At 41.5% G+C, this 27,608-nt stretch overlaps 1 protein-coding gene across 1 annotated transcript in view; it reads left to right on the top strand.

Moving 5' to 3' along the window:
- The window catches only part of kcnh5b (potassium voltage-gated channel, subfamily H (eag-related), member 5b), a 254,006-nt gene that overhangs the window by 80,868 nt on the left and 145,530 nt on the right, over window positions 1–27,608 (top strand). The window contains exon 8 of the mRNA XM_049596619.1: window positions 1,968–2,239. Within this exon, the coding sequence (XP_049452576.1) occupies window positions 1,968–2,239 (272 nt within the window). The remainder of the gene's footprint in view (window positions 1–1,967; window positions 2,240–27,608) is intronic.

The following is a 27,608-nucleotide window of genomic DNA, read 5'->3' as shown; positions in this document are numbered from 1 at the left end:
CTGTTCTGCTTGCTACAAACCTTGTTTAGTTTCCTCCGAAGTTGTACAACATCAGTTGATATGCTAATGTCTTTATGCCCTGTAGCAAACTATTTCTGCTCCCAAAAAACACAGACTCCCTTTTCAAATCATTCCTTAACTGCAAATACTCCCGACATTAAAAACAGCAGCAATATTTTGATCATCACTGCTATATTTGGGGTCATTTTACAGCTTTACCTCACATAAATTGCCAAACTGAGCACTTTTACACCTCCACAGCTGAATTAACTTTTCATATTAAAATGGAAGTGAAAAGTGCATGAACTAACTTAAATTAATAACTGAATATGAGCCTTGACAGACCCTCAGTCTGCTCTTACATGAATCATTGATGGTTTTAATGACCATATTTATGGTTGGCTTAAGTAGTCCTTCATATTTGAGGCTTTGAATTCAGAGATAGTGTGTATGCTAAATGATGTGTGCATATAGAATGGAGGGATTAAGGTATTTGAAGTGTCTTTAAGGGGGACTTTTGTCCTATGCTGACTAGGATTGAGAGTTGTAAAAGGCAGTTTCTATCAACAGTCAGGCAACTCTGTCTCATTTTATTTATATGCTATTAATTTGTTTTGCTTCCCTGGATTATATTCAGATTGTTGTTTCTGTTAAAACTCAACCTGTCTCTTCACTGTGCATGTTTTCCTAACCTTAACTGAATGCTGTGAATTCCTACAGATAAGTTCTTCAGTATGATTGATTATTATATTGTAAGAATGGGACATTGTTGGGAAGTTTCAACGTCTTGCAAAAACATACATTTTCTCATTATGCTGATATAAAAACATAATCCTGACGGCTTTGTGTTACCACCAAAATGTATTTGCTGTTGCATTTAAGCAGTGTATAAACATTATTTCTCAGAGACAGGGTTGAGTCAGGCAGTTTTTTAATCTTGCTGACCAAAGTTCATTTCGAGATGTGTTAGTAACACTAGACATACAGTATTATGTAGGCATTTGGCACAGAAACTATTGACTAATATAGACAGACTGTGAGCAATCCTGTCCACATGGTGTCATTCACAACGTTGAAGTAAGATTATGAATAGATGAAACAAACTGTGGATGGAAAATACTTAAAGGAAACCTGTATTTTTTTCCCTTATTTTCTGACATACAGTAAATATAAAGTTGTAATGTCAGATGTTCATATTGAATATGGCCATAGTGTCAAATAATAAGGTAAAAATATGTTAAAGTAAACCCTATGAATAAAAACCTCAGGCTTCAGACTGTTCTGAATACTCTGATTCCAACATTATTTCAACTCTCAAGACAAGCTGACGTCAGTTTGTGACAGATTTCTTTATATGGTCATCTGCTCCTGCAAGTGTTTACATTAAGTAGCCTATACTGCTACATGTAGCTACATGCTAACCAGGGTTGGAAATTACTGTAGCACCAGTCACCAGCCAAACAATTGGCTGCTGGATTTACTTCACTCACCAGCCGAAAAAACAATTGCATCGATTGAGTGGCTGGTAGATTTTGGAATCCACCAGCCACAGTGTCGGGTGCACAAAAAAGTTAACTTCCAACCCTAATGCTAACGTCAGGGAAACATGTAACTTTGGTAGCTCCAGTTGGGAAGATTCTGATTTCAAAGCTTTTATTGGTGATTTTGGTGATTGGTGTAGAAAGTGCTGCTCTTTTCCGTTACAGTTATTGCGCGGCTGCAATGACAGTACAGGGATGCCAAGATGTAAAAGACCTGGAAATGTTGACCAATCAGAGCAGGCTGTGAATACAGTGTTAGAGCACAGACAGAATGAGGGAAACTGTGTTCTTTGAACATTAAAGCATGTAAACATGTTCCAGTAGAAAACCACAATACAAGTATGAACCTGAACATTAGCATAAATACTCAACATACTACTCAACATAGTAGTCAACATACTCAAATTGAAACCTTGTCCTTAACAGGTACAGTATCGGAGACTACGAGGTTATCGATGAGGCCACCAACACCATCAAGATGGACAGCTGGCTCTACCAGCTGGCTATCAGCATTGGATCACCTTACCGCTACAACGCCAGCGGCTCTGGCCAATGGGAGGGCGGCCCTGGCAAGGATTCTCTGTACATCACCTCTCTGTATTTTACTATGACCAGCCTGACGACCATCGGATTTGGCAACATCGCCCCCTCCACGGACGGGGAGAAGATCTTCTCTGTGGCCATGATGATGGTGGGATGTAAGTACGAGCGGCTGCTTTTTACTTTAACTGTGCTGTTGTGGCAGGACGCTGGAAGCCGTGCAGTATCTGGTGTTGTGGTTTTAGTGCATTTTGGAGGGTGAAATTTAACAGTAGGTCATTTTCATTCAGCAGATATCACTTTATTTTCCTGCAATGTGTGTATACGGATAAAAAATCCACTTAGGGAGCAGCTGGGAATGCTGGTGGTGGAGTTTTTATGATATATTGATGTTTGAAGCAACGTGATGTGCTGTGTTAAAGTTTTAGTACTGTCTGGTTTTTGCCAAGTTAGTGGTGCAGTCTGAGGATGGTGATGTGGGCTGGTCAGTCCAACACTCGAAAATGCCACAAAATGTAGTTGAACTGTAATGATCCAGAATGTTGACTTGGTGAATTTTGGTGACTCTGTGACCTTTTATCTTCTGTGAATATTGGGCCAAAAGGTATTGTTGTATACACTGAATATTGTGTGCAGATTTCTACGACATGTAGAGAGAGGAGGATGACATTCTGGATGTATTAACTTGATGTGAACTGGACACATTCTGTAGAGCGTGCTTTTTACTATTTTACCTTTATGGTTTATGGTGACTTTTGGATATTTACTGGAATTAACCTGTTGCATTTTTGGACTCTCCATGGGCTTTCCATTGGGGTGTCCATCGGGTCAGAATTTCACTTTTTGACGTATCAAAATATCCAATCCAGATCCAACCTGTCAGGTGCTACTCTGAGAAGACTCGGCCAAGAGTAACGCTCCAAAACTCAACTTTTATATATTTTGCATCTGTGTAGCCACAAGAGTCGATATGATATGAATCATTTTGCCACATTGGCAGGGTTTGTAACTGCTGTACGTGCCAACTGCACCAGAGTTCATATCAGATTTGTTTTTTGATGACCAAATTGGCTGTTAACATTCCAGAATTCCGACACTATACAGTAGTACGACTACTGGACATATGTTTTACAAAGCCGTATCACTGTCTACTAGGCATGTAACGATATGTCGAATTTCGCGGTGTCGCAAAAAAATAAATTCTCGATACCGTCATGGGAATGCCACGGTAGTTATATAGCTGTGCTCTCCTACAGAGCTGGTAGTATGACTGTATGACTATAATCCTTTGCATGCATCTGCGCGCGCAGGTGAGAGCAGACTCGTGCAGCTCAGCCTCTCAGCCTTCGACTCTGACCCGTGCGTGACCGGAGGAAACAGCGAATAAAAGTAAGCCACGCATATCACATGAAAGCGCAGGACCAGAGCTTTCCTCTCCTCATCTCCTGTTCTGAGAAAGTGTTAGGGTCTCCTTGATGTCAAGATTGTCAACCTGGCGTGAACAAACTGAGTGAATGTGTGTTTTTGAGTTTTTCTATGGCTTCCAGGGAAATGGCTGGGCTTTATTTATTTTGGTTTTCTTTTACACACATCTCTACCCACCTCTCTCTCTCTCTGTCTCTCTCTGTGTATCTGTGAGTGAGGGATTGTGTGTTACTGAGTTTAGATTATTTCTAATTTATTAATTTTGTTGTCGTTGCAGGGTCTGATTGTTCTAAGTTCTGTATATTTGATGAATATTAAGACGACTCTATCCTCATAATTTGATGTCATTCAGATGACTTCCTAGTAATAGTACTACACTACTTTTATTCAGAGTAGGTTAAAAAATACTGAATGTTTCCATTTTCATATTCTGTCACTATAGTTTTAATTGACATGACTTTGTTATGGCACTTTAATGTCTGCCTGCCTAGCAGTAATAGGGGGGAAATGAAACCACATGTTCAACTGTGTGTTGATTTGTTTATGATACGCTTCCAAGTTAAAAATAACATGCTGTACAGTGTACATGCACTATTTTTGAATAAAATAGCTATTTTTAACAATAAATTTTCTCTTTTTTTCCCCCTTGTATAAATATCGTGATATATATCGTATCGTGGACTCTTTATCGTGATAATATCGTATTGTGAGTTTCTGGTATCGTTACATCCCTACTGTCTACATTTAAACAACAACAAACAGAAATATTACCGTCTTCTTTGCATTCCAAGCCCATTGAATTAAATTTCTTGGAATTAGATAGCCTAGATCAATGGCAGGCAACCTGCGGCTCCAGAGCCACAAGTAGCTCTTTCGTCCCTCTCTAGTGGCTCCCTGTGGCATTAAAAAAAACAAACAAAAAAAAACTACATGGAAATGAATAATTGTTATTCTTTGATATTTTAATTCTTATATATCAGTGTTGTAGGCCTAAAGAAATTCTTTCATTCTCCAATTGTAAAAAGGAAAAGCGTCTATAGCAAATAAAATCTGAAATGTGCATAATACATCTACTGCCTGGCACCTTTTCCTTTATATTTTGCTGAACCCCGATAGCAGTGGCGAGTCTTGAATCTTCCTAACTGGTTAGCTGTGGATGCCAAATCCAAAAAAGCAAATGTCTCAGAATAAATTGGAAAATTAAGTGGTGCATGGAGAGATTTGTTTGCTTTCACTGCAGCTCTGCAAAGTTCAAGTACCAAATGATCATAAAAAGTGCCCTGCAGAGTGAATGCTCATTTAGACTATTAGTACAGGCTAATTTCGACTTAATAGGCTGTGTGACCTTCATTAAAAGCCTCAAATATATTTTGTGGCTCCACGCAGATTTTTTAAATTATTTTTGGTCAAAAATGGCTCTTTTGATAGTAAAGGTTGTCGACTCCTGGCCTTAATGAGAAGCAGCCTATTGAACAGGGTGACTAATCAGAAAAGTTGAGTGGCAGAGGCAAAGGAGGAAAAGGACCCGGGTGAAGGCACTAAGCCTCACCATGAAGTCCTATTTGATGACATCCAGGGAATCACTGAGCTCCGTATCCACCATCCAGCTTGCCATGCTGAAGCGAAGCACATCTCCGGTCTGATCTATAAGACCTGCGGTGTGTTGAAGGTCTTCCTGGAGAACATGATCTGTGATGTAACCTACACCCAACATGCTAAGAGGAAGACCTAGCCTCCTGAGACCCGAACTTTTGTTTGGTATGCATTTCTAATTTCTCAATGATAATAAAGTCCCAGTGTCCTAAATCTGAACAACAATAAAGTCCCAGTGTCCTCAAACAAGTACTTCCTGATTAACAGCATCTTAGCTTGATACTTTTGCTAAATGTGGTCAAATTTGTTGTCATATCAAACTGCAGACTTTAATCATAAATGAAACCATTAAATGTGATCAGATTTGGACCTTGTCCACTTTTGTGTCGGGATCGGCTGCAGACTGACTTGGCAGAGATGGCTGCCATCTTGTTTTTACATGGATTAGTGTACTGTGCTCTTACTACTGCTAGATGGCACAAAAAGTGTCCACGAATGAGGACAACAGGTCTGAGCTGAATGAAGTATAAGGACAAGTAAACCCAAAATGTGATGCCCTCATATGAGGACACAATCGTCTTGGTAATATCTTACTATATAGTGACGAAAACTGTCTGTTTGTGTGTATGTGTGTGTCTGTTCCATGTTTTTCTCCTCACTGACTTGGTCAATCCATGTGAAATTTGGCACAGTGGTAGAGGGTCATGGGAGGATGCCAATGAAGCAATATTACATCAATTGGCCAAAGGGGGGCGCTATAGCAACCGATTGAAATTGCAAACTTTGAATGGGCATATCTCATGCCCCGTATGTCGTAGAGACATGAAACTTTGCACAGAGATGCCTCTCCTCATGAGGAACAAATCTGCCCCCAAGAACCCATAACTTGCGGTTGTATAGATTTTCCGCCATTTTGAATTTTTTGAAAAACACTTCAAATGGATCTCTTCCTAGGAAGTTTGAGCGATCTGCATGAAACTCGGTGAACATAATCTAGGGACCAATATCTAAAGTTCCCTCTTGGCAAAAGTTGGAAAACTTACTAAAACTGAGCTTCTATAAGGCAATGACTTTAACTATCTGCCTTTTAACGTGCTACCTCAACTACTAATGTACAGTTTTAACCCACTAACTATCCCACTATTGGCAATGGTACTACTGTACTTTCAGTAAAGCAATCGTACTGTCACATTCACAAAAACTCTGTCTGAATACATTGCTCTTCTTAATGGGTTCAGTTGACTATTTAATCTGCAATTTCCTATGACCTGTATCCCAAACACACACCATGTGAAACTGTGCACTCAATGGGTATGGACTAGTATCTTATAGTTCACACAATATAAGAATATTTCATGTTGACATATTTCCTATTTTGGTTGTTTTTATTTTAATCTGCCAGACAACTACACATGATACTAGCAGGGTTTGTTTCAATTCCACATCTTATCCTAATGACCATCACCACCACTGCGCTCCTGCTGTCTGATGTCAACTACTGTTTAAAGAGCCTTTTAATCTACTAGGCCTCCTGAAATATCACCACACCATTTGGACATTTTTACAGTGTGACACCGCAAACTTTATTTCTATTATTGATCTTTTTATGGAAATCTTGCAGTGGGTTAAATGGAGAGTGTGAACTAGAGAAGTGTTGATAATTTGTTTTTACAGTGTTCAGAGGCTGCACACAGATCTGCGCAGCAGGCGACAGCATACGGATGATGAAAGCTGCAGAAAACTCATACACAATAATAGAAGGGAGCATGTGACACACATAATTAATGGCAAACTGTGCTCCCTGTGGTTAATGTGAGGAATCATCTGAACAAATGAGGGAGCAACAAAATATTTATGGCTAACAGCAAGTGGAGAATACATAAATATACTAAATCGACTACTACAATAAACACGTCAATATTTTGCATTTCAAAAGAGAGAATTATTCACACAGTCACCTCATCAGGCTTCATCTTTCAGTGCTGTAAAGCTTCACACAAGACTTTTGTGGCATTGAGACAGGAGCTTGTGTCCCATCCCAGACTTTCAGTTAAAGATGGAGTCAGCAGTTCTGGTGAAAGGTGGTTGATACTTGAACTCAGCATCCAAACACATAGACTCCTCCTGTCAGAGCTCCTTCAGAAGCTCCACCAGCCAAATTCATGGACGCGCATCACCAAGGCAATGACTTCTCAGCTATTGCTGATTGGCTAGAATAGTGCTGTGTGATTTTGTCACGGCCAGGGCTGTGTATGAGTGCAACACATTCTCACTCTGACCTCGTCACATATCGACGTTAGGTCATTGTCTTTCCACGTTGAGATATGACATGCGAGGTGTCCTTGGTGTTTTGGTTGTTGACGTTCTGGGATGCCATAATTTCAGCCTTTTACATGCGTTGTCTGTTTTCAAAACTAACTTCCGTTTTCACAGGAAATGAACAGTTTGCATACAGTCTCTTTTAAATAAACGCACTATGTCAGTACAAGACCATTAAGTGATGTTTTTTTCCTTCAACAACAAACACACGTGGTTACATTTTGCCAATAGCAAACACAGGCCTCCTGGGTAAAAGTCTGACGTTGTCGGACCCATAAACCACACCTTCCACCCGCCCTACAGGGACCTCCGCCACCTTAATGTTCGTTATTGTCCTGCCCCGTTTCCTCCTGACGCTGCCGGACACCGCCGTCTATCATTCCGATGTTGGTGTTGGTATTTGTTGGTGTCTGACGCTCTAAGTCTCTGACCAAGCACCGGTTTTCGATGACTTATGAGTCCAACCGGGTTGAAAAAAATCTGCAATAAAGGCCTCTGAACCAAAATCTTCACAGCCGGACATGTTCCAGCAAGAATCTGATCCAAACTCACCAAGAAATTAACAACATCAGCAATTAAAATTACATGTTTCACTGATGTTAGCATGTAGCTACATGCAGCAGTGTGGGCTATGTAATGTTAAGACTGGCAAGAGCAGATGACCATATCATGAAATCAGATCACAAACTGACATCAGCTTGCATTGAGAGTCAAAAAAATTTGGAAGAGTATTCAGAGTATTCAGAACTGTCTGAAGCCTGAGGTTTTTGCTTACAGGGTACAGACCAACTTTTTATATACAGTATGACAGAAATTAAGGAAAAACATAACTGGTTCCCTTTAAGTATTAATACCGGCAACCGACCGTGTACCATGCTGACGTGAAAGGGCATCTTTTTGTCCTCTCTGGCACCGGTTTTCGTCGACTTAACTCAGAGTGAGACTGGGTTAATTAACACCAGATTAATTTTCAGCGCACACACAGAACAGACAGCTCGTGGACCTTGAGGAGATATTGGCTGAATCTGACAGAAAGTGTATTTAATGAGAATCACTCACTGCAAAGTTAATGTTGTTGATCTTCCCATCACCATATCTCCACGAACATTTGCCACAACCAGAGTCTTGTTTTTTTTTTAGTTTTAACCATCCCTTAGTTGTCATGTACAGACTCAGTACTGAAGAAAAGAAAGACTTGGAGTTCTGCAGAATTTTGAAATGTGTTCTTGTCCAGCAATAGGGTTGTTTTCCTTCCTTCTTCCCTTTCTGGTGAAATTTATATATCCTACACCTACGGTATGTGTTGCATCAAACAGGAAGACAGATAAATGCTGTTGCAGGCTCTTGGTAGACGCTCCGTAGAGGAACACACACACTTCGCAGGTGGAGCAGTGCAGATGAGAACAAAGACTCAGCTTTTCTGTCCATTTTTGTTTACAGCTGGGTGCAGAGGCGTAAAAATGATGCAAGACCAGGCTACAGACATTTTTAAGGATGTTAAGGAAATCTGATACTAACAAGAGTGAATCTCAGGGCATTATCCCATTTCTTATTTAAACTGGACACTCCAAAAAAACAACTGTGTGTCACACAGTTCACATAGTATGGGAAAATGCAGTGAACTACTGGCGCACATAAGTTCAAAATGTGAGTATGTAATGATGAACACTTCTCACCCTCAATGGTCACCGTCTTTGAGATGTAGCAAACTTCTCAACTGTAGACATGGCGGCTGGGGACAACAAGGAGCCTGAGCTAGCTACAGTGAACACTGCCACGTCATACACATTTCAGTTTTTTATGCACTAAGTACTAATACTGTTAACGAATAGAAGCCATCAGTAATGTTTGTTGGTTCTGTAATGATTTGGTACCACAAACAAGAATGCAAGTGCTAACGTTAGCTTGCTAGCTAATGTAAGAATTTGCTGGTTAGCTAACTTGCTTCTAGCTAAGGCAGCACATTTCAATCAATTTAGAATTTGGAATTTAGTTCTGTCTGCAAATAGAAATACAAACATCATGTGTTAATCTACAAATTCATGTAAATAAAGTCACAGCCTCTCACAGGAAATGGCAGGTACTTCTGCAGTCTGAAAAAGGTGTAGGCCGAAGCTACAGCTTTTAACACCTACAAGTAACAAAAGGTAACTTACACAGTTTAAGTTGCTGTACCCTGTTTGTCTAAGTCAGTATTACAGTCTGATCATCCATCTTCATATTTGAGTAATACGTATTTTTGTACTTTAAACCTACTTAGTGTTCGACATGTTTTCAGTTCCTCACTGCAACTGTTCCATAAACTCACTCCTTTGACTGATAAATGGCAGTTAAGTGGCAGTTTGGCATTGGTCTGTCCATGGTTTTTTAAACATACAAAAACACCTCTATCCACCTTATTTTCAAACAGGGAAGTAAATAGTGATCAACTTCTGTTTTTTTTTGTGCGTGACTTCCAGTCAGCCGCTTTCCCTCATGCTTTCCCTTACCGGAGCTAACGGTGCAAGCTAATTTTTTTCAATTTTCAGTTGTTTATGTTAGTCAATCAGTTAGTTAGTTAGTTAGTCTGTGTATTTTATATAGGTGTCCACGTTTCTGTTATAACGGAAATTTATTCTCTCTAAACGGGCATAAATCGTCAATCGTCAATCAAAAACTATGAACCAAAAAAGCACAATCTATCCCGAGTGAGACAAACTTCTTGATCCCCGTCTCCAGTGTACCAGCAGAGAACCTGCAGAACCGAATCAGCGAAAAAACACACTGGGCTACACAGCCTCTCTACCTGAGCAGCTGACGCTGCGGCTTGTACCCTCGACACACAGACACACAGACGGTGCTTCTGCATGCCAGCCACACGTGTGCGAACTGTGAGAAATAAATATGTGAGGTGTACACTGCTTTTCTATCTTTTTTACCCTTTTCTTTCTTTCTTTCTGTCAGCGACATACACTCCTAACACAGGACAGGTTGTTTTAATTGACTGAGTTGATCATGAAGCCATAGTGATGCGCGGATCGGCTCTGATAGCACCTGAATCAGCATGTACGCATCAACCATCCAGCCGCTACAACATGATTGAACTAGCAAAGCAGTTTTGTGTTGCTATGTGTGGTATTTATTCAGTTTTGGGAAATTGCGATGTCTAGAAAAGCATCAGTGGCTGCAGCTGACAGGGACAGCTAACGTTAACACTAGCAGCAAAGCTAACATCAGGACGTCATCTGTTAAAAGCCTCCCGTTGTCAGATACGACATGAAACTACTCCAGTTAGCTCAAACATGTTGTAACTAAGACATCCGCTGGAAAAAATATTTTTTTCACAGACTGTTTATTGAGTTATTGAGTTACAGACACCGCTAACGGCTAATGGCTCACAGCTAACGGTTAGCCCAGCTAATCTACGATAACCATGTTATCAATTACAAACAAAACATGCACACAGAAATAGTAACGTTTGTTCGATCATTGTGTTTATAGACTTTACAAACATCAGATTAGTCTAAACGGTGATATAGTGGCGTGAAAAATATGATTGATATATATATATAGCTAAGCTCAGCAGGTAAACAACAAGGCGTTTCCCATTTACACAGTGGTCAAGAGTGCTGGACCAGAAGTGGCGCACAAAAAACCGAAAGCTGGCTGCGTTCTGTTTTGCCTCCGTGTTTCCATGAAAATAAGGTGGATAGCATGTTAACTTTCTCTCTTCTGAAACAACTTCTGGATACTTTAAAGTAATAATTGGTGTTTGCTCTGTACATAATTTGAGCTGTTTTAAGTTGACTAAATCTTCAAATTTAAGAGTCTTTAGTTTAATAAATAATGAGTCTATTGGTTCACACTGATGTTGTGGCGTAAGTTTGCTTTATATGTGGGTGGAGATAGCAGTCAAATGTTGGTGATAATGTTCCACCGTCCATTTGCAATTAGCCATTTAAAAAGGAGATGAAGAAGAAGGAGAGGCTGTTAAAAAAAGGGCCGTTGTCACTTCTGGTAAGCGTAAAACAACAGTGCGGGATTTGAGACACACTGCCTTGTTGAAATTAGTGCACCACACAAGAAGTACTTATTGTACATAGTGTACTACCTTGAAGTGTACTATTTGAAGTATGTCATCTGAGACACACTCCTGGTTACTTGGTGTTCAGGTCAACACACTAACTGTTAAAATAGCTGTTGGTTTGTGGAGCTGTGCTTTGATTGAGTGCTTATTGCATAAAATGTCTGTTACCTCTTTTAATTGGTTGTTTGATGTCATCGTGATAATGGAGCTTTTGTAGATCCAACATTTAGTGCCTCTCAGAATTTCATGGTTTAAGGATGTGAGCAGCTTCCACTGGGAAATGAAGACGATTAATACTCATGTTGGCTATAAGAGTGTATATACTGTTTTATATCTGGTGGCCATGGATTAAACCCTTCCAGTCTGTTAGGGGAGATTTCTTACAAAAGCCTTCCTCTCTGGTATTCTGGCTGTCTGCGCTGGTCTGATGGAGCTTGTGTAACAATGTCTATATCCTGGAGCAAAAGTTACTTTCAGGGAATCAATTATTAAACTGTATGCACAGTCTGCAAAACTGAGAGTACAGATTCTTACAGTGTGTACTTCTTTTTCTACCAAGTGGTTCCCTGGAGGCTCTGACGCAGGAATAACAAACAGAACAGCTGTGTCAATCTACTGGTATTAAGGTTAAACAGATACACAGTGTGCAGCCAGCAGTGACCTTTTGTTGAATAACAGAGCACAGACATTCATGGTGTCAATAATGGATAAATACACTGCAGTGTTCCCTCAAAAATCCCCTTAAAAATGGCATCTCGGAACGAGAAATTTCTCCTAAGGTGGAATTTTTTGGTTGAATCTGTCCAAACGTAATTGATATACTGTGTCTATGTTGTTTACCTGCAGGCTGTTAAGCATTTCAGACGTACCTGAGCGTGGATTCTTGTACCTGTCTTGTATCTTGCAGTTGTCTGACCTGGCGACAGATTGCTTATCAGTTGCATTTCTTCCTCAAAGCTTCCTGCCTTTGGGCCAGAGCTGCTGTACATTATTCAACACATTTTGCATGCTTGAACAGTCATGAGGGTTCATCTCATCATGCAAATAAGCTGTACACATGTGAGGCTGCTCACATGGGACCTTTTTAGATTTGTTTTTTTTGGCTCCATAAACATAATGGCTCCTAGAAAGCTCTGTTACACCAGGAGAATAGGCACAGTGTTTCTGTTGGCCATTTATTGTCAGAATAACGCAGTGTATCTTTGGAAGTAAATATTCCCTCAGACATTTACTGATATCATGTTTAGTGGCCTCTTTCATTTCTATTGTAGTTTAATTTTCCCCTCAAAAGACCTTAAAGTGTTACTCAACATTTGAACTGTATAGTGTCTGCATTGCATTCTGGTCTATTTGCTGCACCTGAGGCTCTCTAGACACCAACAGCAGTACAACCTGTGTGCACCATAAGGTTTGTAGCCCAGTAGCCCCAGGAATCACAAACATATTGAGTAATTTCGCACAACACAATTTATGTCCACTGTGGTCTGGCTCTGATGCACGAGACCAGACTGCGAGTCCTGTCACAGACATGCCAGTCCTACTGAGATTGAAAATCTTTTTTCCAAGAGAGACCAGGCTGAGGCAGCAGCCAATCAACACAACAACTATTCAAACACAGTGGCCTCTCAAGAAAAACAAGCACATGTCTCTATCACCACATTCTTTGTGATGCCTTAAAATTCATCAGTGGATATAAGTGTATCTAATTTTAAATATTAACTTTTATTGACCATAACTGCAACCTTTCCCTAACCTCAGCTTGGTGTTTTAGTTGCCAACCCCTGACCTCTTACCTCAACCATAGTTTATTTACTATAACCACTGTTTTTCCTCTTGCCTTAAAGCAAAACTTCACCCCCATATGACCATTTTTAATCAATAACTCACCCCGTGTTACATTGAATTTGTGAAAAAAAAAAAGTTTTTCTCACATGCCTCTATGGTGAACAAAAACTCCAAAAACGGAGAGAATTTGTGATGAATTGGAAGACATAGGGGTCCTCATTTAACAACAGCAAAACTACATCAAATCATCCGTTTAGAAACTCTCACACAACCCCTACAGTATAATACAGGTCTTGTTTATCCAGTCATATGCTCAGTACTTCCCAAACAGGTGCATTTTGCTAAAATATTAGTATTTCAAAATGAACTGAAAGTGAAACTTATCTATTCTGGCTTCGAAGCCACTCTCCATTATCCTGGAAATCCAGATGCCCCGTCCCCAGCAAATTCGAATTTGCACTGCAAAGGGATCTGGCCCCAACAAGCAGAGCCTGCTGAATCGCCATCGGACCGATCAGATCAGTCTGTCTGACAGAGGCGGGCTCTGGGCGGGCGTAACATGATGAAGACAGCACTGCGCCGTAGGAATCGAAAAGTAAAAAGCCAAGATGGCAGCTGCCGAAGGGCCGCGTCCATTCAATTTAGCTTTAGAAGAAACGCTAAGCCAACTACGCAACCTTCGCTTCCAGGAAGGAAGTTTTTGCCGTTTTGCCGCGGGGATACGGCAAAAGCAGTATATATATAGTACAGGCCAAAAGTTTGGACACACCTTCTCATTCAATGCGTTTTCTTTATTTTCATGACTATTTACATTGTAGATTCTCACTGAAGGCATCAAAACTATGAATGAACACATGTGGAGTTATGTACTTAAGAAAAAAAGGTGAAATAACTGAAAACATGTTTTATATTCTAGTTTCTTCAAAATAGCCACCCTTTGCTCTGATTACTGCTTTGCACACTCTTGGCATTCTCTCCATGAGCTTCAAGAGGTAGTCACCTGAAATGGTTTTCCAACAGTCTTGAAGGAGTTCCCAGAGGTGTTTAGCACTTGTTGGCCCCTTTGCCTTCACTCTGCGGTCCAGCTCACCCCAAACCATCTGGATTGGGTTCAGGTCCGGTGACTGTGGAGGCCAGGTCATCTGCTGCAGCACTCCATCACTCTCCTTCTTGGTCAAATAGCCCTTACACAGCCTGGAGGTGTGTTTGGGGTCATTGTCCTGTTGAAAAATAAATGATCGTCCAACTAAACGCAAACCGGATGGGATGGCATGTCGCTGCAGGATGCTGTGGTAGCCATGCTGGTTCAGTGTGCCTTCAATTTTGAATAAATCCCCAACAGTGTCACCAGCAAAACACCCCACACCATCACACCTCCTCCTCCATGCTTCACAGTGGGAACCAGGCATGTGGAATCCATCCGTTCACCTTTTCTGCGTCTCACAAAGACACGGCGGTTGGAACCAAAGATCTCAAATTTGGACTCATCAGACCAAAGCACAGATTTCCACTGGTCCTTGTGTTTCTTGGCCCAAACAAATCTCTTCTGCTTGTTGCCTCTCCTTAGCAGTGGTTTCCTAGCAGCTATTTGACCATGAAGGCCTGATTCGCGCAGTCTCCTCTTAACAGTTGTTCTAGAGATGGGTCTGCTGCTAGAACTCTGTGTGGCATTCATCTGGTCTCTGATCTGAGCTGCTGTTAACTTGCGATTTCTGAGGCTGGTGACTCGGATGAACTTATCCTCAGAAGCAGAGGTGACTCTTGGTCTTCCTTTCCTGGGTCGGTCCTCATGTGTGCCAGTTTCCTTGTAGCGCTTGATGGTTTTTGCGACTCCACTTGGGGACACATTTAAAGTTTTTGCAATTTTCCGGACTGACTGACCTTCATTTCTTAAAGTAATGATGGCCACTGGTTTTTCTTTAGTTAGCTGATTGGTTCTTGCCATAATATGAATTTTAACAGTTGTCCAATAGGGCTGTCGGCTGTGTATTAACCTGACTTCTGCACAACACAACTGATGGTCCCAACCCCATTGATAAAGCAAGAAATTCCACTAATTAACCCTGATAAGGCACACCTGTGAAGTGGAAACCATTTCAGGTGACTACCTCTTGAAGCTCATGGAGAGAATGCCAAGAGTGTGCAAAGCAGTAATCAGAGCAAAGGGTGGCTATTTTGAAGAAACTAGAATATAAAACATGTTTTCAGTTATTTCACCTTTTTTTGTTAAGTACATAACTCCACATGTGTTCATTCATAGTTTTGATGCCTTCAGTGAGAATCTACAATGTAAATAGTCATGAAAATAAAGAAAACGCATTGAATGAGAAGGTGTGTCCAAACTTTTGGCCTGTACTGTATATATACTATATACTACTATATATATATATCAGTTAGCCCCACTGGTCGGCAAACAAATGGGGCTTAGTGCAATGAATACGTCACCTTGTTTTTTGCTCTGATTGGCTATCATGCTATCCAATTGTGTATGGCGGCATTTAATATGCCTCAGTTAGTGCCGCCCCTTGGGTAGGAAGGGTGTATCGGTGAGGGTCAGACTCAAAATCTTTCTAGATTTGAGTCTGGATTTCCAGGCTAACTCTCCATTGCAAAAAATTGCAATTTTACATCACTGAACACAGTTGTTGCTCTGACGTTGCCTTGATCAGCAGTTTGAGTTATTTTGTGACTCTGGTGAATCTGAACTAACCCTTTAAAACACTAAAGTCACACATTAAGACAAACTAACTAACTGATCGAGGCAGTGGTAGACCAGCAGCTCCTGTGTTCAGCAATGTAAAATTAATGTTTTTGTTAACAGAGTCTGGGTTTTATGAGAGCAGAGATAATTTTCACTGTCCAGTTTACTGCAGATACCATTGTGTCAAAGTCATGCGTCTATGCTGCTGGAAACTTACAACAATGTGTCATGGAGGGGAGGAAAAAATGATCCGTCTGTAAAATGATAATGCCTTTCTTCTACTCTGTTTCCATGGTGTGTTCAGATTAGAGATAATTAAACAGTTGTGTTAATGCTGGAAACTTGTGCAGGCCTGCTTTTATCCATGTACAATAATGATGAGGAGTATAAGGAAATCAATAGAGTGGACGTCACAGTGTGAATATCTAACACAACTATTCACAAGCAAATAAATTGTCAATAAGATGTCGTTATTAAAAAAGATACATGCATTGTCTTTTCATAGCAATATGATCTATATTTCCTGATGTGTATGGGGGGGTCTGAATGGACAATCACTGGACGTAGAAACAACGTGACCATCTGGCTGTCTGCCTCATAGCCACGTTGCAGTTTTTGGTGTCCAACCGGAACCATTTTTGGCCAGGGACACAACATCACTGTCCGACCGACGTTTGCTGGAAAGGCCCAAAACCAGCGCTTCTTTTCAAAAGTGTTCAGGTGTTATCACATCTTTCCTTAAAGTGCTTGGCAGGAGACGCCCCTGTTTCTCATGTTGTACAACTCTTCAAGCCAATTTTCAGTGTGCCAGAACTCCGGAGCATCCTGCCCATGGAAAGTGTTATGATTTAGTCATTTTTAAAGCACCGTGAAGCCTTTCTCCCCATCAGTCACTCGGTGAGAGCAGGCACTATAAAATGGCCGAATCTCATTTTGGAACAAGAGAGTTTCTGTCTCTTTGTATCGGTCCGATCTGTTCCTGCCCCGGAGTTTAGAATCAGGGCCAAGCCGGAGCCTCCCTGGGCTGTCCTCCATATTGTTTGTTCCTGGCTACTGGACAGTAAACAGCCTCAGCTCGGTAGTAAACAATACAGAGACATGATACGCTCTTCAGTGTCAGTTCTGTCTGGCTGTGACTGATAGTCTTCTTGGCGTGGAAGACCATCACAAAGGCTGTGTGGGCAGTTTCCTGATCTCAGCTAGTGAGAGCTGATAGTGAGGCAGACAGACACAGGGGGCATTCATGTTGGTTTCCAGACTTTTCTACCAGCATTACAATGAGTTGTGAGTTTGACAACACTGCAGAGCTGCTTAACAGATCAGTTATAGGACATTAATGAGAACTAATTTTCGGGGTTGTGAAAAGTAAGTTTAGCTGGTGTTGATCCTCTGTCTTTATTGCACTTAAATGCACCAGGAAAAGGCTGTTCAATATAATAAATACTAAAAAGTCATTAATAAAGACTCATAAGTTTCTTTCCTTAAAGTCACCAAGTCATGAAACAATAACTTAATATCAGAGCCTGGGTTTGTTGAAGGTGGCAGTGCTGTTTGGGCTGAGAAAGCCATGTGTAAGTAAGGTAAAGGAGGTTGTTGGGTTGGTGTGGGAAGCAGTGAGAGCTGGCATTAGGGGAGTGTCTCTGGGGTGCCAGAGATCACTGTCTAGCCTCCTGGAGGTGTCGGGGGACCAACTAGACGAAACACTGGTGAAAGGAGGTTCCCACCTGATGACCCCAAAGACATGCTAGTTATCACTGCTCACTGGTCTGTATAGTTAAGCCCTGCCATAATAGCTTATCATAGGGCTTAGGAGGTTATTCACTGAGTGCTGATCCTTTTCTAGAGCACAAACTTCTTGTGTTTATTTGAATATACCAGGCCGTTCTGAAGTGTTTTGCACTTCAGTTGATTCATAAAGAGTTGGGTGTGGTTGAAAATTTGATGACTGGAGGTAAACAAAAACAAAATTTTCTCAGTGTTTAATGGGTGGTGCCACTGGGAGCACCTTTGAGCCTATTGTAATTTACGTGGTCTGAGAGAAAACTAGACCTCTGTCCCTCCTCTTGGCTCTGTTTTCAGGTTGTAGAAAGCCGGTGGTGGGAGACTTTATCCAATCACAGGCAGGCATGTGCCGGTTACCGGCATCACGGTTTACCACGGTAAAAGAATATCACGGTGTCACTAACCGCCCATTTTCCGTTCCGATGGTAAAGGCTGACGATGTAACCTACGCTACGTTTCATAAATGGGAACTGCAGGAACTCAAAACTCAGAAATAACTCTGTGCCAGTCGTACATTTTAACTGGCACACATTGAAATCATGCATGTGCAGCCGCTGCAGTCAGCACAGTTATTGGGGGGGCAGCCTCAGTCAGTCAGTACGTCACTAATCAGTGTAAATCCACTCACGTGCAAACTGCAAACATGGCTGGAGGAGGCGAAGCTGAACTTTTCCCACCGGCGAAAAGGACGAAGTCGGTGGTGTGGGACCATTTAGGCTATCAGAAGAACCTCCAGAGCCAAGGCAAAGACCCGCTCCTCCCGTGCTGGGCTCCAGTTCCCAGTCAGCCATGTTCACAGGCTGCTGCGCAAAGGAAACTATGCGGAGGGTGTCAGTGCCGGTGCCCCCGTCTACCTGGCGGCTGTGTTGGAGTATCTGTCCGCTGAGATCCTGGAGTTGGCTGGAAATGCTGCCCGCGACAACAAGAAGACCCGTATCATCCCCCGTCACCGGCAGCTGGCTGTCCGCAACGACGAGGAGCTCAACAAGCTGCTGGGCGGAGTCACCATCATGAAGTTAAGAAACGGATCTATTACTTTTAATGGGTCTATATTACACATTTAAACAACTGGTGTGATGATGCGTTGCACTGACAGGAGATGCCTGGTAGTGCTGTTGCTCATGAACGGTCAAACGAATATTAGCCTACCGTTTTATTATTACTATTATTATTATTATTATTATTATTACCGCGGTAATACCGATTACCGTGATATTTTTGCCCACGGTTATCATACCGTCAAAATCTCATACCAGCACATGCCTAATCACAGGTTATTTCAGAGGGAGGGCAATCCTCTTGGCTGTTCTACAAATGCAGACATGCGTGCACATCTCTTCGGTGAAAGGCTGATTCAATGGCAGCGAATCCTGTGGAGAGAGTTGCTATCCTAGCATTGGCAACAACTGCTGACACTGCAGAGCAACCCAAAAAGAAAAGCCAGACCTATCATCAAGAGTCTGAAAAAGAGAGACTGACAACACAACGAGATGGAAAGAGAATGTGGCTAATAGTTTACCCTTCTGCTAACTGGAGCTAAAGGCTCACAGCTGCGGTGGAGGTTCGGGTGCTGGCAGCGACACGTTCATCACGGTTCATGTGCACACACTGTAATGCCACACAGCTGGTTCAATATCAGCAAAGTTTCCCTTTATATTCATTGTCTTGTGTGGCGATCAGCAGTGATGTGGTGGTTCACTTTTACACTGTGATCTGTAGCCTATAGTTCGGCTTCAGCTTCTAACTATCTTTGTCTTTTTAACCTGTTGTTGCTGCTGAGTCAGTTTGACATCCTGGATATATCCTTCAAACACAGACTGTAGACCCCTCTGTCTGCTTCTCTCTGGAATCACTGGTTCATTTCTCCGAAAATATGATAATATTTCCTCAGGGAGTGCAGTTAGTTACAGTGTGGGCTCCATGCTTACTTAGTGTCGGGGCTTAGAGAAACAGTTCATTGAAGTGGTCTTCTTGATGAACTAAAGAGCTAACTTACACTAAAAGATGAAGAAATGACATGCTAAAGGACGATGAATAATTATTTCAATATTTATTACAATGGAAACATTCTATGGATATACATAATAAGATGCTTGTAGAGTTTTTAAGTAGAATAGAAGTCTAAAGAATTGAGTTGACTGAAGGTTTAGTCAGAAGAATAAACAATGTCAAAACAAGCTGTTCCATAATGCAGTGTCATTTGATTGATGGAAGTCGGGGCATCTGTAGCTGTTTATAACAAAGGCAGAGGCGAAATGAAACCTTAACCTTCGGTGAATAAGGGTAGAGGCTATTGTTCAGACTGTCATCCAGCAGAATGGTGTCAGGATCTGTCAGACTACTCCAATCACTGTGACTGATTGATGCGGCTTACAGACAATACATTCACTTCACCTTATCAGCTCTCAAAAGATGTATTTCTTCTCAAAGATGTCCTTTTTAGACGTTCAGGACTTGTGCCTTTAGAATAGAAATACATTGTTTTTGGTGAGATGTCAAATATTTATGTAAAAAAAAAAAAAACAGGAGATGGAGGGAGGGACAGTGAAACATGAGGACAGAGGGACTAAAAGACAGTGAGTGAATGATAAAGACCAAAGACGATGTCTGGGTCAGATGCTGTACGTCCGGTCTTCTGCCTGTTTAAACTCTTGTTTGACCTCTCTTCTTTTGACTCAACGTTAATCTCACTTGACAAATGCTCTCTGTTGGCGACAGGAGGCTGAGCGCCACACAGATGTCTTGTCTTGAGGGAAAATGGCAGACAGCTCAGTCCTGGTGAGGGCTGATTGGCTCTGTGGTTGATTGTGGCGAGGCATTGACATGCCAAGTTTGGAGGCGACGGCTTTGGCAGCGTGAAAACGAAGCTGGACGAGTTAATCAGTTGATGCTTTAAATGAGGGGACATCTCTCAAAACAGACAAGATGCAAGTCTGGAGAGAGGACTAACAGTCAATCCACTGCATCCTCTGACTCTTTTATTCCCATCCATTCGTGTACCTGCATATATCTGAAAGATGTTAATGTACACAAACCATACTGTGATCTTCAGAGATCTCAGTCAGACAGAGATATGAAATTGATCAAAGAGTTCAAGTTACTGCAGCAGCGCTCATGGCAGCTGCAGCTCTTCATACTGCATTACATGTACAGTACACCACACCTGTTCCTCACCCTTTTCTCTCACAAACCATTAAAATGTCACAGCCTCAGTGAAGACGTGAGTTGAGAGCAGTTCAGCGAGCTCAGAGAGTTTTTTTTTTTTCATTCTCAGACAGTTTGATTTGAAGGACTTTTTACAAAGCTGAGCAGGTAGGACAACTACGCAGGTTGATTTTAGCGCTGCTCATCGTGGACTATATTGCTGTCATTGTTCATTTTAGTCAAACCATAGAGTTTGAAAACGAGGCGCGGCTCCAACTAGAAAACAATGTTTTGATGCATTGGATGTGCTGAATGTGCATATAAAGGCAGTACAGGAGGAGGTGCACGTTAATAATCCTCCAGGACTGTAACATGCTCATGTTTAACCCAAACAATGTGTCATGTGACTGCAGTTGGTTCAGATCCAGGTCGGAACATCTTCTCACCACAAACGAACTGCACCACACTGAGGGGGCAAACAAACTTGAGTTCGATTGAACAGAACCAAACAGGGCAGGTGTGAAAGCACCCTGCATTTAGTTTGTGTGCGGTTCCTGTTCACACTGACTTTTTGCAGCCAAACCCAGAGGAGTGAACATGAAGTTATACCAACAACAGGTAACTTGTTGATTGTGCAGTTTTGGTTACTGTCATCTTGCATCATCAAGGCCCAAATGAACTCTACCTACGGTGACTGACAGAAGTCTATACAGCACTGTAATGCTTCGGATGTGTGCATTTATGTTCTTGGTGTCACAAAGAAATAACTGATTGTGAGCACAACTGCGAATCAACTGCATCTTATGAATAATGACTACCAGGTAGAGACGGGATGAAAAGGAGACGTCTTTTACAGTGATGATTCGGGATCACTCTCTCACACTTTTTAATGGCGTTAATGAACTAACAAAGTACACTGAGTCAGGTACAAGCACAGCAGCTTTAAGAATTTTTTTCATCAGGGAAAACACCCACACTGATGTGCGTGCATGTTCCTATGGTTACCAAATGATTTGCAGAAATATATTCATGGTTTTACATGGATCAATTATAAGATCACAAACAGATGTCACGGTCAGCAGATGGATTTATTAGTAGTTTAACTTTTGAAATTGTGCTTAAGTCACATATCTTCTGGAAAAAAATATGTGCTTGGTTTGACAAATGAGCCTTACCAGACTCTGCCATGAAGCACACCGAGACCCTCACTTTTAGGCGCTCTTGGTTCTGAACTGTACCAACTGGGCAAACAGACCTGAGCTAATTTAACCGAGCTGAACAGGTTAGGTGTGAAAGCACCCCAAAGCAAATTGATTGATACACAGTCTGGGAGCTTTACCAGCTACAAGGCTTTACACCTTTGATTGCCAATGCCCAGGGAAGCACGCAGGTCTCACCTCAGCCCCTCTGAAACTGATTTGTCTCCATCTGTGTTGCTTTACTCGAGCTGGATGCTGATAGTCAGGCCTGATATACTATTATATGCATCGTCAACCTGCACCGACGGCTCACATCTCTGTTTTTGTCTTCGTTCATTTCAGGAACCATATACATAAAGACATGATCTGAAAAAAAAATGTTGGAGGGTTCTATTTATTTTCCCCTCCTCTCTCTGCTTCTGCCTGCGACAGGCTCGTAGTCAGAAAAACTGTTGTCTTGACGTTCAGTAACCAATCAGTAGAAAAATGACTACCGTGTGATGTGACAGTACTTTAATGTAATATCTCTTACTGTAGCTCCACGAAGGGAAGGCTCAGTGGTGTTATTGTACATGATGGAAAACCCAAAGTACAAAACTCTTGAGTGAGGGCTTTTACCCATCCAGGGAGAAAAAGCACAAATCATTTCAAGGACAGAACTCTTTCTTTTCTTCAGACAGACTGATAAAACCAATACAGCTGCAGCATTTAGACACTCTGCTGGCTCTGAACAACTAAATGAACAGTTTGGACTTAGTGCTGTTACGTTTATTATTATCCACCAGTAAATGTCAAGGGAGTCACGTGTTTGGTCATGTGCATGTGTGTGTGTGTGTGTGTATAAATCTGTCAGTGGCTCATGTAACCACTGTTCATACTGTGGAGAGTTTTATTAGTAAACTGTAACTATAAAATGAAAGGATGTTTTGCTGCCTCTACTTCATTCACTGGGCCGACTGCCGGCAACTTTTAAGGTGGAACGTTAACTTGTAATGTTACTCAAGACATGAGTTGATGACGGGAATCCATCAACACACCTTAAATTTTACTGTGATATCTCTGACCATTACTTCAGTTTTTATATGACATACACTTTTAGTAATGAGTGGATCTTCAAGCGTTTATATAAATTAATTTTGTCTGGGGACGGCATATAATCTAATCCTCACTCAGAGAAATAAAAAGCGTCGTGGAGCTTCATTCCTGTGGGCTCCAGCAACACTAAACCCCTGAGCTTGCTTGAGAAGGACTAAATGCACAAAGCTGCTATTTTTAAATATCCCATGGAGAGAGACTCTCACTGCAGCCTGTTCTATTTTGTTCTGAAAATGTCGGCGTGCAGCCTCGTTCTGTGGACGATAAACGAGGTGCAGACTCATAAAGGAGGAAATAAAGTGAGTGCTGGACGGAGCAGTGAGTGACAACAACCCCGCCCACATTTAAGAGGACTGTCTGAACAGACCGAGGGTCTAGGTACCATGTCTGAAGGGTTACTGTTGGTTCCAAAGGTATTGTATCAAAAGTGTTTATTGTTATTTCCTACTTTGTTGTGCTGCAGCCTATAGACAAACTTAATGCCGTTAAAAGTCTAGTTATGAACGACATGCAACAAAAATTAGTGTCTGTCTTTTAATTATTGAAAATACATTCGTCATTATATTGTAACAGTATTTCACATACAGAGCCTGTTAGCAGGAAAACTTAATCTGCTCTGTGCAACACGCCGCGGCTCCGTCAGAAATAGAAAGAATCTAGATAGAGTCTAGAATGATGGTGATCCACCTGGGTGCCACGCAACAGCTGGAACCTGGCCACCTGGCAGAGATCTGCGCTCTGAGTGCGCTTCTCTACTTCAGTCTTTTTTTGAAATTGGGAATTTGGATTACGACTGCAGGTGTTTTTACATTGCCCAGTTTGCTGCTGAAAAAATTTAATTTCATTTTAGATTTTGTGTTGTTTTTCCACATGTATTTTGTTGGACTTTTTATTATGCTGCTTTGCTTGATAGTGTAACATTAGTGTCGCAGAAGTTTTGTGATGATATGATTTTATCAATAAAGCTGACAGGGATATCACTTGTTTACTTCCCCTGTGCCCTTTTCAAGCAAGAGACTCTGAAGCTTCCCATTTGACAATCTGTCCCTCCGTCCTTCTGTCAGTGTCCTTCTATCCACCAGTCTGTCTGCTGTCATCTCATACACTCGACCCAGACTGAACCAGAGGACTGTGTGCACACTGACATCTGAATGACTCTTCCTTCTATTAGTGGAACTGAGGCCGATCTGTACGACTCCTACTGTCCCCTCCCTCTGTCCGTCTCTCCCAGCTGTCCTCCCACATGTCTCACACCCAGTTTGTCACAAAACAGCTCAGGATGAATGGGCCACTTAACTGTATCTTCGGCCATCAGCCCAGACCTTAACAGGCTTCTCTGAACCGGCGCACACCTCCCTGTGCGAAGGCACGCCATCATGCTCGACTCACAAGCAATCACTCAGGAGAAGCTTGCACAGAGTTCTGAAGAAACGCACACACACTGCACATGAACACACAGCTCTGCACTCTGACACACAATACTAAATGTATAGAACAATAAAACTTTGATCAAACACCATTAAAGAGTGATTATCATAATTAGCCATAATAATTTCCATATGGTCTCATTATATGTCATTACATAATAGCATTAACAACTTGTAGTAGCATAGTTTTGTCATGCTATCTCGTGGCCCATCCCACCGTCGGCACGCATGATCTCACCTCACATGGAATTACAAAACACCTTCCACACATTATCAGTAATATTTACGGTTCAGTGTTTTCTCTCACACAGAAAAAGAAACAGCCTCCATCTGTGCTGAGAACACATCAGAGGCTTAACTGAATATAATAATTAACACATACGTAAATAACAGGGCTCTCTTCCTCAGCTCTCTTGTGTTTGTTCAGAGAGTTTGCCAAATTAAATGTTTTATTTCCCCACAGGAAACATTAATAATTGTGGAACATCAATCTTTATATTATTTTACTAAATATTACCTAAAGGTCCAGTGTGTAGGATTTAGGGGGATATATTTGCAGAAGTGAAATATAATATGATAAGTATGTTTTTTTCAGTGTACAGTCACCTGAAAATAAGAATAGTTGTGTCTCGTTACTTTAGAATGAGATCCTTATCTATGGAGATCGCCATGTTTCTACAGTAACCCAGAATGGACAAACCAAACACTCGCTGTAGATAGGACCATTCGCATATGATAGATGTGATGTGCAAGGCACCCTGGGTGTGTTGGTTGTTGACGTTCTGGGACACCGTGTTCTGCCTGTTACATGCATTGTCTTCTTTCAAAATACACTTCTGTTTTCACAGGAAATTTACTGTTTACATACAGTCTCTTTCAAAATAAAGGTATTACGTCACTACAACAATGGGAATTGGCGTTTTTTTTCCTCCAACAACAAAAACACGTGGTTATGTTTAGGAGAAAACAACAGGGTTTGGCTTTAGAATCTGACAGGATGCGAAGACCGCTCTTACAGGTGAAAGTCGGTGTTTGTTGGATCCATCCACCACCCCTCCTGCCCATTCTACTTGGACGTTCACCGCCTAAACCTTTGGTCTTGTCCCGCCGCGTTTCCCCCTGGTGCCGCAGAGCGCCGTTAAACTATAACAGCGACCGGCCGCGTATCATGCTGAAGTTAAAGAACGGCTTTTTTTGTCAGTGTCTGATGCCACAAGTCACTGCCCAAGCACTGGATTTTGACGACGTCGGAATGAGACTGGGTTGTTGCATTAGCCACCCTAGTTAGCACCCCCTCCATGACAAGCAATGTGAGAAACTGAAGCTGTTTTATTCAGTGTTTTTAGCGGTTTAAATTAATGAGTCCATTTGTTTTGCAGCAGAAGAGACCTCTGTGGATAATTCAACTCCTGGTAAAAACCTCCTAAAGGTCTGGATCCTACGTTTCTAGAAAAAAATATGAGGTGCTGGGCTAGCGGCCCGTCTCTAAGTTAATAAATGGCGTCAGCAAAACACTGATTTGTATTGTTAAACTGCTTTATTAAATGTTTTTTCCAGTTTTAATGCCTAGGTCCGTTTGTTCTGGAGACTAAGAGACCTTTAGCAGGTAAAAACCTCCTGAAAATCTGAATAAAAATAAATAAATACATAAGAACACATCTGCAGGCGCCGGGCAATAGGACCATTTACGACATGCTGATAAGGGTAGGAGAAACACTGATTTGTAATGTGAAACGGCTTTATTCAGTGTTTTCACCGGTTTATATCACCTGGTGTCTCATTTATAAACAGTGTATGCACAAGATGAGGCCTGAAAGAGGCGTATGCCACTTCCCATGCAAAAGTTCTGAACTATTAAAACAAACTTGATGGGAGAGACTTTGACCCATGCTTACCAACATTTTGGAGACGGAACATCGGCGACGAAGATGGTGAGGTGGAAGTCTGATTGTAGCTGCTGTTGAATGTTGAATATCTGTCAACTCTTATTAACACAAATAAAAATAACCCAAAATTTCTGTTCAACACTGTTGCAAACCTCACACGCCAACCCTCTTCTGATACTAACTCTCCATTCACAGCTGATGATTTTCTTGATTTCTTTAATGGCAAAATCTCCTGTATTAGAGATGAAATTAGCAGCCATCTACTAAATAAGTGTGTAAACCCATCCCCTAGCCCAGTTTTAAGAATCTTAGATGAGACTATGACACTCTTGCACTTTCAGACCATCTCTCTAGATGCGTTTTCTAAATTACTACTCTCATCTAAACCTACAACCTGTTTATTTGACCCTCTCCCAGCAAAACTAATTAAAGACCTCCTTCCGATTCTAGGCACCCCACTACTCAACATTATTAAGAGGTCTCTCTCATCTGGAATTGTCCCCATTTCTTTCAAATCAGCTATAATCAAACCACTACTCAAAAAAACTAACTCTTGATCCTGAAGTTCTGAACAACTTCAGACCAATCTCAAATCTCCCTTTCATCTCAAAAGTCTTTGAAAAAATAGTCTCCAGTCAACTTACTGATCACCTTTCATGCAATAGCCTCCTCGATCCTTTTCAATTTGGTTTCAAGTCACTACATAGCACTGAGACTGCCCTCACAAAAATAACCAATGACCTTCTCCTTGCATCTGACTCCAGTTCTTCTTCACTTCTCATTCTCCTGGATTTAAGTGCAGCTTTTGATATGGTCGATCATAACATCCTGCTAGATCATCTGTCCAATCACGTAGGCATCCATGGTACTGCACTTTGGATCTGTCTTGGGTCCCTTACTTTTTTGTATATACTTACTGCCTCTTGGTGACATATTTCGTGGATTTGGCATTAACTACCATTGTTATGCCGATGACACGCAAATTTACATTCCACTTACACCCGACAATCAATCCCAACTTACAAATCTTGTATCCTGCTTATCTGCTGTTACTCACTGGATGTCACAAAATTTTTTATGAATGAATGCCAACAAAACAGAACTA

Source organism: Epinephelus fuscoguttatus, linkage group LG14, assembly GCF_011397635.1.
Source record: "Epinephelus fuscoguttatus linkage group LG14, E.fuscoguttatus.final_Chr_v1".
Lineage (NCBI taxonomy): Eukaryota > Metazoa > Chordata > Actinopteri > Perciformes > Serranidae > Epinephelus > Epinephelus fuscoguttatus.
Note: the sequence above shows the minus strand (reverse complement) of the source record. Positions and strands in the feature narration are given on the sequence as shown.